This window comes from Otolemur garnettii, unplaced genomic scaffold (genome assembly GCF_000181295.1).
Source record: "Otolemur garnettii isolate 467f Iridium unplaced genomic scaffold, OtoGar3 scaffold00049, whole genome shotgun sequence".
Lineage (NCBI taxonomy): Eukaryota > Metazoa > Chordata > Mammalia > Primates > Galagidae > Otolemur > Otolemur garnettii.
The window spans coordinates 6,965,113-6,980,511 of NW_003852444.1; the positions used below are offsets into that span (position 1 = coordinate 6,965,113).

Genomic DNA, 15,399 nt, shown 5'->3' on the forward strand with positions numbered 1-15,399 from the left:
CCTCCATCTCCCCCTCTCTCATTCCTCCTCCCCCTAACTTGAATTGAATTGAGTTTTTCTCTTATGTGGGCATGTATTCAAGCATCTACCAGTTTCTTATTAGTATTGTGTACATTGGATAGTTGCTTTGCCATTCTTGTGATACTTTACTAAGAAGAATGTGTCCCCTCTCCATCCAAGTTAATACAAAAGATGTAAAGTCTCCATCTTTTTTAGTGCCTGAATAGTATTTCATGGTATACCTATACCACAGCTTGTTAATCCATTCCAGAGTTTGTGGGCAATTAGGTTGTTTCTACATCTTGGCAATTGTAAATTGAGCTGAGATAAACAATTTAGTGCAAATGTTCTTAAGACAAAATGATTTTTTTTCTTCTGGGTAGTTGCCTAGAAAATTGTCAAAATAATACTTTGAGTTTATAACATGGAGTGGGACTTAGTCTCAGATAATGATGCGATTTGTTCCCCTACATAAATCCTTTGGTGGAATATTTGGATTTTGTCCAGAGCTTGGGATGGTTTCTGATTGTGTGGACTGTCTTTAGCATTTGTCTAGGTCAACCAAAAAGCATTATGGGCTGCTTTGCATATAAGTGAAGTCAGTTTTTCCCTTACATTATGAGAAAAACACATCGACACACACACACAGTAATTAAGATTTCTCTTGAGGTACTTGGGACTTGGGGAATTAAACCAAGGTACTGAGTAACTTTTGAGACAGCTGGTTCTAGAACAATGGGATGGAATGAGCTCACAAGTCTCTAAGTCTCTAATGTGTTAGTCTTGAGGAGATACCTTGGCTAGGGAACCTACTGATTCTCTAGCACCTTTTCAGTCTGCAGGAGGATCCTCATTCTACTGGCATGTGTAGAATCACTCAGATATGGGGATGGATAGAAAGTCAGAGCCACATAGACAGAGAGCCAGAGTGGGACCAGAGAGAATGGAGAGTAATTTGGAAAATAGAGAACTAAAGGGTATTCTGGCTAAATAATCACTTATTTGTGTGTTTTCTCATACATTTTTCAAAAATTCTGTTTATGAAGAGTATATGTTACATATTTATTTCAGTAAATAAATTATAAAAATATTAACACCATACACCCTTTACAAATGTAGCTGTAGGATTTCATTTTACTGTTGATCACACAAAGCCGTTTTGGTGTTTCTTAGGCTTCTTAATACGGATTCTAGCTCATTTGCATTTATTTTTAAAGAGCTGCTTTGAAGGATTTCTGACTCTCTCAGGAAAGAATATCTCTGAAATGTAAGGCCTGGCATATAATTCAAATTATACTAATCAGATTTCTCAACCCTTGATCTAATCAGCAAGCTGTTTTCCTGGCTTCTTGGTCAAGTTCATTCATTACCTCAGAAAGCATTTATTGAATATATGCTGTGTCTACCCCAGGGCTAGAATATAACAAGATTAGTAGATGAATTGAGCCCTGTCCTTTAGGAGTTTATAGTCTTACTGAATGAAGTGAAGGGAATAATAGAATGCTATTTAAAATGTATGATGCCTTTTATATTCTAAATACATTAGAGGTCTTTCATGTCAGGTAATTGTCATTAACTCTGACTTTGTGTTACTGAAACTACATTACAGGATATTTTCTTTTCATAGCTGTTTCACAGTTAATATCACAGTTCTTTTCAACGATGCTTTTATGATTGCAGTCAGCCGCCATGAAGTGTTGCTGTGAAATTAATAGAAATAATCCTTGGCATTTCACAGTTTTGCTGACTGTGTGGGTTTAGGAGGATTCTGAGCAGGAGGAAAGAATGAGAAGTTGAAATCTCATTGACTTTTTTTGTTTATCAGAGCAAATTGCCGCATAAAGCCATTGCTCCCTTATTCCCCCTCCAACCACACACCAAGTTCCACCAGACTCTTAAATGTCATCTTCCACCACTAAGATAAATTCAAATAGAAAAGTAACTTACACTAAGTTTATTTGAACTCTGAGATATAATGAAATTACTTTCTTATTTTGAAGGCAAATGTGTACACATGTATGAGTTATTGGAAAAATGAATTTTCTCCATGGTTATTTAGAAAAATGGAAAACTATAATCAGAAAATTACTTCCCACCTCCTAGAGTAACTGTACATTTTCTCCCTATTCTTATATATTTTTTTCTCCAAGCCTCACTTTGTCACCCTCTGTAGAGTGCTGTGATGTCATAGCTAGGGTGACCAGATTCTAACATCTGTAAGGCGGGACAACATGGGTGGGGGCGAAGCGGGGGCGTGGGGCAGGGGACGGCGCAGGACAAGGCCTGACAACAAGGCAAACTTTGATAAGCAGTTCTTGATAATCACTTCTCAGCAATTATTTATTACAGTTTAACATTATAAAATTAACAAAAATAATATAAAACTCATATTCTGGTGAAATAGCCATATGGTGGCCAAAAACTGTATATTCCCTTCTTGTTCTCCAGCCCGTTGGTGCATTCTTTCCAAAAATTGGGACTTTTTTAAAATGCCATGGGACGCAGGACAAATTGTTGAAAAGCAGGACTGTCCCGCCAAAATCGGGATGTCTGGTCACCCTAGTCATAGCTCACAGCAGCCTCCAGCTCTTGGGCTTAGGCGATTCTCCTGCCTCAGCCTCCAGAGTAGCTGAGACCAGGAGCACCCATCACAACACCCCGCCATTTTTTTTGTTGCAGTTTGGCTGGGGCTGGGTTCGAACATGCCACCCTAAGTATATGGGGCTGGTACACTACCCACTGACTTATGTCTTTTTGTTAAACTCATGTTCAGTTACAACCTGGCAGACCATGTGATGTTTATTACTTATTTTTTATCATAATTGACATTTATGTGTGTAGAAGATATACAGTTTTGCTCTATGAATGCTACATAAAACCAACCTTAGATTGTATCGACAATGAGGAGTAAACGATCAAAAAAAGTCCATACCTAATTGTATTCACAGGCTAGAAAAGAGTGTGAGTTGACTGTATTTTAATTCAGGGCTAAGCATTTGTATGTTTCTTTTCTTCTGTGCACAGGCACATAGATCCTTTGCATTCTAATTTGATGATTTGAATAATTTGCCCTTCCTGGAGTCTGAATTTGGAAGAGTAATCAGGTTTTGGTGGTCAGAGTATGTAAGTTCTGATGAGTCAAACTCATTTGTTTTCTGGTTTCTATAGGTGCCTGACAGTAGAATTTTATTTCCTCCCTTTTAGAAAGATTTCTTTTTTCCTGACCACAACTGTCTTAGACTGTTCATGAAAAGATAAAGGATTCATTTTTTAAAAAAATTAATTCAAGATTTAGGAATTCTTCAGCCATTCTAAGAGGTTTGGGCTTTGGGGCACCAAGAGTTTTGGTATTTTTTGTAAGCATATTTATGCTTAGGTTGTGGTGAGAGGTGGACCTATAGATTCTAACTCCTCCTCCAGAGGTCTGATTTTCTTATGACAAAAACTGTGGTTCAGACACGCTAAGGAAGTATCTTGAAAGTGAGAGGAAGGAAATTGCTGGAGATAAAGGATCACCATGTACAAATCTTCCACTGTTCTTATGGCTTAATGACTTGGAATATACCTTGGGGTAAGGGGCCAAAATTGATGTTGTTAATTATTTGCTTTGATGAAAGTGAGGAAAAGAATATTGTGTCATCAGTAAAGGCCCCCATACTTGTAATGTTTCTTCGGAGGATTATATAAGGCAAGTACACTATCTGCTGCCCAGTGGGAGCTTCTGAAAGTAGGCTACCAGCAATCTTGTTACGATCACTTCCAACTGCTGAAGATGCATCTGCTATTTCTGGGAATTCCTGTGTAGAATATAAGTGACTCAAAAAGAAAAACAGAGGTCTAGACACATGCTGAGGTCTCTGATATACTTGGTGATTGACTAGTGATTGCACGATCCTGCATTCTTTACTGGCTTCTACTCAGCCTATGCTCTGGTTTGGGGACTCTGTTCATCTTGCTCAACTTTACAAATTGCATCTCTGGGTGGCATTTGCAGAGGACATGAGTAGGCTCATTGGCTCAGGTCTGGCAGGATTCTGGCTGTCTCTGCTTTCCTTTTCTCCATTCCACTATCTGAAGTCTTGTCCTTCTGTAGACAGAAGGTGAAGGAGTCTGAGGATTGGGGCCTCTCTGGGGACCTAGTGTGTCCGCAACCCGAGTCTCAGGTAGTAGGTTCTTACTGGGATATTCACGTCATATGACATAAGCTACAGAAAGACAATTTCAAAGTAACAAATAATGAAGTTGCTGATGATTTTCTTTAGAGGTCTGCCCAAATGTACTTGCTCTCATAGAGCAAATTTTGAAACCCTTTGTGCCCAGAAGGGAACGCCTTGGGCGTGTGAATGAGTCTAGGTCCCTGTGCCTCACCCTCCCTCTGATTCAGGACTTAGAGCTGCAGCATCATAAGACCCTTCTAATTCTAATGCAAGGCCTCTCAAACCACCCTTAAATATTGCTTTAGAGGAAAAGCCCCTCTCAGTTTCAGGGAGCCACTTCATTAGTTCACAAGTCAGCACTCATTTTTGAGCTTGAGACCCTCATCTGACATTTTTGAAGGGGTCCAGAAATTGACCTTTCCTAATCCCTGATGATATCACAGTTCTCCCTAGGGGCTCCTTCTTTTTTCTGCTCTCCATTCTGCTCTGAGAACTCCTCCCTCCCCTTTGCTCAGTGATATTTGCTTTGCCAAAGTAGCTTTTCTTACTTACCTCTTATCTTCGCAGACCCAGGTCAGGGCTGACTATCTCAACCTCTCCTGATTCATTCTCTCCTTTTGACCTGAATGTTGTCATATTCCACCCAACGGATTTAAAATCTCATGAGTGTGTTTGGTTTCTTTCTTGGCAGATGCAAATCGGTCCTTTCCCATTTAGAACCCCAAGCTCAAGTAGTCCCATGCATGGGTAAAGGAGCGTGTACTTGTGAGGAGAGAGGAGTAAGTGTGAACTTTCAGCTGTGACCAGTCTGGAGTGTGCTTTACTAGGAAATGGAGACATTTCCGTAAAATCCGTAAAATACCTCAGAGGCTTGCCTTTCTTGCTTTTAGTCTCTGGCAACGTTACAATTGTCCAAGTATTGTGACTGCCCAAACCCCAGGCCTTTTTCGTAAATAAAGAGACAAGACCTTTCTTCCTGCCCGCTACCCTGAATAGGGTTTATATGTTAATTTTAGGCCCTAATGCAGTATTTCCCCATAATGTTCCCCTCAACCTTCCTGCCTTTCTACACGTGACCCCTTCTGTCTATACCCTGCTCTTCAGAGAGCATATTCTAATACATATGGAAAGGGTTTCAGATGTAGAAGACTAACTCAGGTATCATTTCTATCTTATGAGAAATTCTGAGCTCTGTATGAGATTCTGATACTGGTTTTTCTCTGTGTTTCTGTCTTCTTGCTGCAGGAAAGCAATCTCCCGGGCGGGCCTCCAGCATCTGGCTCCTGCACACCCGCTCAGCCTTCCCGTGGCAAATGGTCCAGCGAAGGAGCCCAGAGCGACTCTGGACTGGAGTGTAGGTGTCCGCTTTTTCATTTAAACCTAACTTCACTTGCACGTTATGCTTCTCTCATTCTCAGGGTTCCCATCGCTACAAGCAAGACTTGCTTAATGATTTTCAGCATTGCTCGCTGACCAGTCTTCAGATATCTAAGCCGTAGCTCCATTTCCAAATGATTTCTAAATGCCTATGGGCATAGCTCCTTTATATGAAGTGAGATGTGTCCAAGATTAAAATAAAAACTTTGTGAATTGTTTGAAGCACTGTTGCCTGGCTTTGCAGCTGTGAGATAAAAAGAACCCCATGCACACCCTTTACTGGTTCTGCCAAGCTGAAGATGAATAGAGCTTGTGCTGAGTGCAACATCATGGACTCTAAGTTTGATTTTCTCAGCTCAGACTGGCCTTTTTTTGGGGGGGGAGTCTTTTTTTTTTCAACAGATAATGACTTCACTTTACATCCCAGGATCCCAGGCACTCCATGAGCTCCTGTTGCTTATTACGTGCCCCCTAAGCCCCCTGAGTGTGCCCATATAACCCGAAGGTAGATGGGTCTTGTATCAGCGGGCTGAATTTATTAGCTCATGATAACATTTTAACCAAAATACACCCTCAAAAAATATTAGCTTAGTTTGAAGATTGCAGTCTGAAATTCTTTAGACAATTAGAACACATACATTAAGAGTCCTTGGTGAGTCAATTCTTGGTCAAAGAACTATCATAGAATGAAAGCGGCGTCTCTTCTTGAAGCAATGTGGGAGACATTGTCCAGGTACAGCGGGGCTGATCTGAAATTCTGCCAGTCTGTCTGGATGAATCTTGTTTAGCATTTTTAGTTGAGTTTGAATGGAAGAGGTAATCCATATTCTTTTTCCCTGAATAAAAGGGAATGGTGGGGTTCAGGAAACAAGTGGTGTTTTATTTTATTTTGTGTCTTTTGTATTATAACATATCTTCCTGTGCCCCCAGCACACACTAACATTCTTATTTTGCATTCTGGACACACACTGATGTAAACGCTGCCTACTGTTTTGAAGTACATGGCAAAAGACTGGACATATTTGAAATCCAACTACTTCTTTAATGGAGATATTATTATACCGAGACTACTCAGATATCATTTGAACACATTGGATTAGTGTTCAGGAAGAATATTCCTTTCCTGGATTTTCTCTTTATTCCATGGCAGAATAAATCTTAATCTGAATAGAGTTTATTTACACCAGTGTTTGCATGATTAAAAAGAATTAAATGTATAAAAAATAGATACATAAAAATCAAAGAGGGATGTTCATGGACCAGGGATAATTGTGTATTATGAATCAACAATTTGAAAAAGTTAGTTCAATATTCAAGATGTTCTAAACAACCCTCTGATCTAATCCAGCAGGATCCTCTTTGAGATGTGAGATTGTAATGAAGGTTGGTTTAAAGAATTTAGATAGGAATGTTTATTCAATTGTTTCATTCCCTCCTTGTGAAATTAGTAATGGTCAAGTCACTTAATTTCTTTCCAACTCAGCGTCCTCATCTGCAAATGTGGGGATGGTTGCAGTCCCTCCCTCAGGGGACTCTCTGGGTGTTGACAGGATCAAATGTGGCAGCAAGTGTGAAAGTTTAAATGTGAACTGTCCAAACTGCAGATTTATTTATTCACAAATAAAGTAATTGGTGAATTAATTAAATTATCAAATGTTTGTTGAGTGTCTGCATTGTGGCGGAGTCTGTGTTGGTGCCTCAGGACTTGGAGGTAAAGGTGACAGGCTTCTGTCTTCAAGGAGCTTAGAATCCAACAGCTGAAATACAGACTGATGGGGTCCAGTGAAGGGGTACAGAGAAAGGTGTTCCCCTCCCCTTGGGTGTTTGAAGTATTCAGCAGAAAACACTTTCAAAAAAATAAGTGTCCCACTTGAGCCAGAGCTTGGCTAGAAGATATTACTTTCTGATTCCAGTACAAAGTATGTACACAAATGGTTCATCAGGGAGATATTTTGGGCTAGTGGCGGAAGGCTGTGATACAGAATGGAACTGAGGCTGGGATGGAGCATAGAGGTCTTTTATTCCTCCCTTTCCTCCTCTCCTCTTTGGGAGCATGCTGGCACAGTGGCTATTGAAATTACGACATGGCAGGAAACACACTGGGAACACTGAACAACGGAGGGAAAATGGAAAGCACTTTCTGGAGATACTCTCTCTGAAGGCTGATGGGTGAGGAACGATGACATGTTGCTCAGAAATAACCACATGTTTGTGGACTAATATTCATGTTAGCAGACAGAAACCAAATCTTGACCAACACTATGTACGTTTCTTTATTATAGTCATGTAAAATATGTTTTAGCCAAGAAGATGAAGCAAGCTGTTAAAAATATCATAGACTCTCCATAGTTGATCCCCTCCCTACCTTGACCACCTGTTAAATTCACCTAATTTTCAAAGACCAGATGGGTATGTGTCAGCTCAGCAGGCCTAGTTCCTTATGCTGACCACCTCCATATGTTGGCCAGTTTGTTATAGTCCCTTGGGTGGTCAGTGTACAGAGGTTCTACTGTATTTTTAGTGACTATTTTTGGTAAGTCTTTACTTACTCTTGCTTTACAATTTTTAGCTTTTCCTAATGAATGTGCTTTTCAACAATCTCATTTTTGGGCAGCGCCTATGGCTCAAAGGAGTAGGGCACTGGCCCCATATGCTGGAGGTGGTGGGTTCAAACCCAGCCCCGGCCCAAAACTGCAAAACAGCTCATGAATGTCTATTTAAATTAAAAAAAAAAATCTCATTTTTATCACTTCAGTTTGTTCTTCTGTTTAGGAAGCCAAACCAGAAATTTTTTTGCTCCATTTAAGGTGAAAGAGGATCCTTGAGCTTGACTTGTCTCTGCCATTCCCTTTCCCACCCCCCTCTGTGGAGCCCTATTTCCCACCATCAACCCCCTCTTCAGGACTCAGCATATAGAAATGATCAAACTTTACTTATTCAGGATTCCGTGTGCTCAGAGCCTCCAAAGAGTCTCATAAATAAGGAGGAAGGTGGCAATAATTAAAACATAAAAAAAACTCTGGTTCCTTGCCTTTCATGAGATAAGGGAGCCCAATGTTCTGAGCTGTGCTTCTGATGGTCTTTACCACAGTGGGAGAACAGGGGCTCAGCAGGAATGGCCAGGATTTCCTCCTTCTCCGTTCCACCCTCTTGTCTTTCAGGGAGAAATTCACTTTGCTCTGTAACTCTTTGGCTTAAGGGATTTGTAGGGGTCCTCTCAAAGGCTTATGTCCTCTCTATTTTCCTTGGTTCATCCTTGGAACAGATATACAAGCTGTTCTCAGAGTGTCTGAAGTTGTGAGGCAAGTCAGAGTCAACCTGGAATTAGGATCTTAGTGTGCAGGTATCACCTTATTTAAAATCTTGAAAGGGCCCTGCTGTGACTCTAGCCTGTGTGCCAAAGTCATCTGAAAGGGTACAGTCATTATATTTCCTAAATATCCTTTTGTAAGGGGCTGTGAGGATGGCTCTGTTTATTGGATGCCTGAGATACAGGTGGGCCCTGATTTAGTGAGTCTGGACTGTAGGCACAGTACATCTGGGCTAGGAGGAGCCTATTGTGGTAGTTCTTTTTTTCCCTTTGTCTTAATTTTTATTTTTAATTATTATGGATACGTAATAGTTGTATATATTCATAAGGTATATGTGATTTTTGATATAGGCATACAATGTGTATTAACCAAATCAGGGTCACTGGGGTATCCATCATCTCAAGTATTTATCATTTCTTTGTGTTAGGAGCATTCCAGTTCCACTCTTTTAGTTATTTTATAGTACACACTAACTTATTGTTGACTGTCATCACTTTGTTGCACTATCAAATATTGCTCATTTTATCTAACTATAACTTTGTACCCATTAACCATCCCCATGTTATTGCCCCCACCCCAGTTACTCTTTCTCAGCCTCTGGTTACCATCATTCTACTCTCTGTCACTATAAGATCAATTGTTTTCATTATTTAGCTCTAATACATGAGTGAGAAAACGTGAGACTTGTCTTTCTGTATTTCTATGCTTGGTTTATTTAACTTAACATAATGTTCTCCAGTTCCATTTATGTTGTTGCAAGTTGCAGGATTTTATTGTTTTTTACAGACCACTGTGTATATGTATCACGATTTTGTTATCCATTCATCTGTTGATAGATTTGTAGGTTGATTATAAATCTTAGCAATCGTGAATAGTGCCGTAACAAACATGGGAGGGCAGAGATCTCTTGAAAATTCTGATTTCCATTTCTTTAAATACATACCTAGCAGTGGGATTACTGGGTCACATGGTAGCTCTACTTTTGGTTTTCTTAGGAATGTTCCTCCATGGTGGTTGCACTAATTTATATTCTACCAATACGGGGTGAGGGTTCCCTTGTCTATTATTAGCTGTCTTTTGATAAAAGCCATTTTAAATAGAGTGAGATCATATCTTCATTGTACTTTTGATTTACATTTCTCCAATGACTGAAGATGTTGAGCATTTTCCTGTTAATCATTTGTGTGACTTGTAATAAATGTCTATGCCATTCTGTGCCCACTTTTTAATCAGATTATTTGGAATTTTTCCTATGGACTTATTGGAGTTCCTTTTATATTCTAGTTGTTAACAGTGTGTCAGATGGATAGTTTGCAAATATTTTGTCCCATTGTGAAGAGACAAAGCAGAAAAGTTTTAGCTTGATGTGTGATCTCATTTGTCCATTTTTGCTTTGGTTCCTCGTGCTTTTGGGTGTTACTCAAGAAATCATTTTATAGGCCAATATCCTGGAGCTCTTCCTCGATGTCTTCTTTTTAGTAGTTTCATAGTTTCAGGTCATTAGATATATGTCTTTAAGACATTTTGATGTGATTTTGGTATATGGCAAGAGATAAATATCTAGTTTCATTCTTCTGCATACAGATATTTGGTTTTCCAGTATCTTTTCTTAAAAAGATTGTCCTTTCCCCAATGTATGTTCTTATTGGCACCTCTGTCTAAAATAAGATCATTACCAATGTGTGTGTTTATTTCTGGGTTCTTTATTCCATTCTCTTGGTCTATGTGTCTACTTTTACATAGCAGTTAATTTTTATGCATTGGGCACATGAACTTAATAATTTCCTTTACGTATTCCATTTTCATATTCTCAGTTCCCTGCTTAGTGACAGATACTGTCTCTTAGCTTTCACTCATTCCTCAAAGTCCTGGATATTCTCTGTGTTTTATTCAAATTGCTCATTATGACTTGCAGGATCCTCTGCCCTACCTGGGCTCTTTTCCTTGAGGACTCTTTGGCAATATTTACTCCTGCTGCCTGTGCCCAGGCTTGTCTCTCCCTGTGTGTCAGGGACAGAACTGTAGTGTTGGTGTGTGGAGAGTACCCAGGTCAGTCCTCAGGGTGCTGCCTGCGTCTTCTACTGACAACAGGGGACCTTGGGTTCAACCCTGTGTGGACGTTGTTATCTCCTATAGAAATTTCCTCTATTGCTCTCTGCCAAGTCACGCATGTCTTTTCAATGGAACAAATTCTGTTTATTTCATGTCTTCTTCACACATAGTGCATTGTTTTTCAAACCTTAGAACCAAATTAGTGTTTTTGTTTGACTTTCTTATTTGCAGCTTATTTCTTAGATTTCAAGCTACTTGAAAGGACAACTGTGTTTTTTGCTTGTTTTCTCTCCACAGTGGAGAGCACAGCATTGTGGACTCGGTAGTCCCCTGGATCCTGGTATCAGAAGATGAACTAGTTGTGCTTTTCTGCTCAGTCAGCAAGAAGGGAACATTTTATGGGGAGTTGACAAGCACTGAGATAATCTTCAGTTCCTGAAGGCCTTGGTAGATACACCTTCAAAGACTCCTTGACAAATAAATGGACTTATGCTATTATTTTACTTTAAAAAGCATCTTCTCTCAGGTGCATGTTTACTTACTTACACAAATACCATTTTCTCCTTTGCATACCCATCCTGAAAGTCATTAAGAAAGAGTCAGCCTAAGGCTTTCAAAGGAGCAGATCCTGACTAACTGGAGTATAAAGTTCAGCTAGTCTCTTAAGAAATTTTATAAAGGAAATTCACCCAATATAATTTTCAAAGCTCTTAAACAGTAGTCTTTAAAAATAGTTCAAACACTTAAATAATCAATACGTGTTCTCTCATGGCCCATTTTTGCATGCAAATTCAAGCAGACTATCAACAGGCATTATGTTAGTCAGCTGCTGAAGTTTGTTTCAAAAGTAGAAGTAATTTTAAGCCATTTACTAAATTGTAAATTTCAATCCATTAGAAACCTACTCCGAAAACAATGTGGAGGTGTTGCTGTCAGTTTAGTATAGAAACGCTACTGTATTCTATTTAGGTGTGGTATGAGATGTGACTGCCACATCTTTCATTCAAAGGTACTGTTGTGGTGCTGATGGCAGATGTGTCCTGTGGCTTTCAGGGAGTCACTGTGTATATGCATTGACTGATTTTCCAAACATTAATAGTAATTTGAACCCCAACTAACAAATTTTAAAATTTCCTTCCTGGGGTGGTGCCTGTGGCTCAGTGGGCGCTGGCCATACATACTGAGGGTGGCAGGTTAGAACCTGGCCCCAGCCAACCTGCAACAAAAAAATAGCTGGGTGTTGTGGTGGGCTCCTGTAGTCCCAGCTACTCGGGAGGCTGAGGCAAGAGAATCACCTAGGCCCAGGAGTTGGAGGTTGCTGTGAGCTGTGTGATGCCACGGCACTCTACCAAGGGCGATAGAGTGAGACTCTGTCTGTACAAAAAAAAAAAAAAAAAGAATTTCCTTCCTAATGCAATGCTTCAGGTTAGATCTCACACATACAGATGTTTGATACTCCCACCTTTCCTGGTGGTGTCCTCCCTTTACCTTCCTGGTGACAACCTGTAGGGGCTGCTCCCTCTGACACCATACCATGCACATCAGCCAAGCTAGTTTGGCAGCAAACAAGCTAAATTACTAGAAAGGAAGGAGGTAATGCTCAAAAAAGAAAAAGAATTCTCATATTCTGGGCTGGATTTTGAGTTTCCAGTTTAGGGTGAGCTAGCCCATGCAGAGATGTGTCTGTTCCCCAGATAACGTGTGTCTTCTCCTAATGTGTGTCTTCACATGCCTCTGTTGCAATGGAGACTTCATTAGGACTTGGCCAGTGCTTCCCTGCTTGTAGTATTGTATCAGAGAACACAGGGGGTGTGTCTCCCTTTTGTCGTCACTGTTTTATAATTTCTTTTTGGCATTATGCTACCTAAAACAATCCCCAGAACAGTGATGGTGGAAAACCAAGATCTTTCTTAAACTGCATGTTGGTTTTGAGTCCAGCATCCCTGATTTTAATCCCCAGCCCACCTTCCTGGAAATCTTCCTCCAGTCCTGAGAGCTGTGGAAAATACAACACGAACAAAACCAGATTCCCTATCCAGACCACCTCTGCTCTCCTTTAGTTGAGATGCTAAGAAAAGCAGCGCTTCTCCCAAGCAGATAGGGACGTAGCACAGTTGGTACAGTGCCTCGCAGTTGGATTCAGGGACAAGATTGGGGAAGCAGAGTCTTCATGCGGGATTGGTTTAAAGTGGGTTATGAAACTAGGTCATCTTATCTTTAGAAACCTTGAATGAAAAGCCAGGAGGAAGGGTGTGTGTGTGTGTGTGTGTGTGTGTGTGTGTATGAATGCATATGAGCGTGTTCTCATTTCTGTCCTGTTTCCTAGGTGAGTCTTGGGAGACCTGTGTCTCCCCTTCACACTTCAGACCCTCACTCTTCATCAGGTTGCACGGTCATCACCGTCAGCCTCTCCCACCCTAACTTCCTTCTCCATCCCAGTCCTGGAGCATGAGGAACTCCCTCCTCCATGTATCAGTGAAGGCCCTGGCCCTGGTCAGCCATGGAGCAAATCTATTTCCATTTCAGGGACACTTGATGTTCTTTTATTTTCCAAAATTAGGAGAATTTTACATTAAGTCATACTGGCTTCTGGGAGAAATCTTCCAATCATGTAACTTCACAGGTCTATCAGAGGTGTCTTGATCTAGTCTTCTGCCTCAGGCAAGTGATTATTTGTACTAACCCTGTCAGTAGAAATGGATATGAGCGTTAAAATAATTCTAAATTTTTTAGTAGCCATGTTTTCAAAACTGAAGAGAAATAGGTAAAATTAATTTGAAAGCCCTGTTTTGTTTAAGAAAATGTATACAAAGTGCAATTATTTCAGTAATCAGTATAAAAATTATTAGTGCTGTGATTTATATTCTTTTTTCATGCTAAGTCTTTAAAATCTGCTGTGAATTTTACCCTGTCAACACATTTCATAGAGTGCAAACCATGTACCACATCCTCTGTGGCCATATACATATTGTATAGCATAAATTTAAACCATCCAAGATAATTTTTCTCTTTATTTGAGACAGAGCCTCACTCAGTTGCCCAGGGTAGAGTGCCATGATGTCCTAGTGCATAGCAACCTCAAGGTCCTGCACTTGAGCAATCCTCTTGCCTCAACCTCCTGAGTAGCTGGGACTAGAGGTGCCTGCCACAACGCTGGCTAATTTTTCTAGTTTTAGTAGAAATAGGGTTTTTTTCTTGCTCAGGCTGGTCTTGAACTCTTGCGCTCAAGTAGTCCCCCCACCTTGGCCTTCCACAGTGCTAGGATTATAGATGTGAGCCACCACAACCAGCCCCAAGGCAATTTGTTACCTATTATTATTATCTTAAAGATTTTCAGGGGCAGATAATTCATGTTTTCTTTTTTCCCTTTTTGATTTTTGTAAGAACATTTGCATAGGATACATATTTATAATTCTTCTTGTTTCAAAACTTTTTTCATAAGCAAATATCTTCATTTTGTGTAGATTATTTGCTTTTGGAATAGTAAAAATACAATGCATTCTTTATCTGTGTTATTCAGTTTCTAACACTCCTTTCACGTTTATCTTTTTACTTATAACCATTAGTAGGATTTCAATAGCATTTGAGCAAATTATCCTTTCTAAATCTATAAATCTGCATTTATGTCTGTGGGGGTGAATCTCTACTCCTAGGCAAGTAGATTTATCAATGTAAACCTATCTGTGTAAATATATGTGTATCTATAGAGATTGTCTCAGCACTCACAAGTATAGAAGAAATATTGTCTTCATTTAGAAATGGGACAGTTATTTTTTCTGTTGGGCACAGATAGATACTCTTTGAGTTACGTACAACTTGAGATTATATTTCAAGATGCAAATGTAGAGAAGACAGAAAGATGTTCCCAGGTAGGGACAGTGGAATGAACATAAACATGGCACCAAAAGAAGAAAATGTGGGATATATTTAAAGAAGAGGGCCAAGGAGGTAAATGAGAGAGTTAAATGATAGACTTATTAACCCTGCTAATGGAAGGTCTAGTGTGCCATTTTGAATTTGGATTTTATTTTATAAATAATGGGGAATCATATAAGCATTCTGAGCAAGGGGGAGGCAAAATCATGGCTCCATTTTAGGGGATTAAGTTTGTATCAATGTGAAATGAGTCAGAGAGGGTGTTAGAATTAGAGTTCAGAGCAGAAGAAGTAAGGGTTCAGAGATTAGACATGTCCAGTGGGTACTGAGTGACATGGTGGTTGATGCAGATAATTAAAGAAAACCCACACAAAAACAAGAGCAAAGGCATTTGTTGGGGTAAACTAGACCACAGTAAATAAAGACTCAACGTGGAAGTTGTTTCTCAACCATGTAATAGACCAGGATTATTCCAGGGGCTTGGGTGAGGAGTCAAGCTCTTTTCCACATACTCAGTGATGCACACTGAAACTTGCTCTGATATCTCACCAGGAGCTACCAAAATTATCCCAAAGTCTGACATCTAATAAGTCAGCAAAGTAAATGAGCATGGAAGAATGTATGTA

General features: G+C 39.8%; 1 protein-coding gene across 1 annotated transcript in view; it reads left to right on the forward strand.

The window, feature by feature from the left end:
* The window catches only part of DGKI (diacylglycerol kinase iota), a 419,366-nt gene that overhangs the window by 130,064 nt on the left and 273,903 nt on the right, over positions 1-15,399 (forward strand). Inside the window, exon 2 of the mRNA XM_023514207.1 lies at positions 5,403-5,511. Coding sequence (XP_023369975.1) covers positions 5,403-5,511 — 109 coding nt within the window. The remainder of the gene's footprint in view (positions 1-5,402; positions 5,512-15,399) is intronic.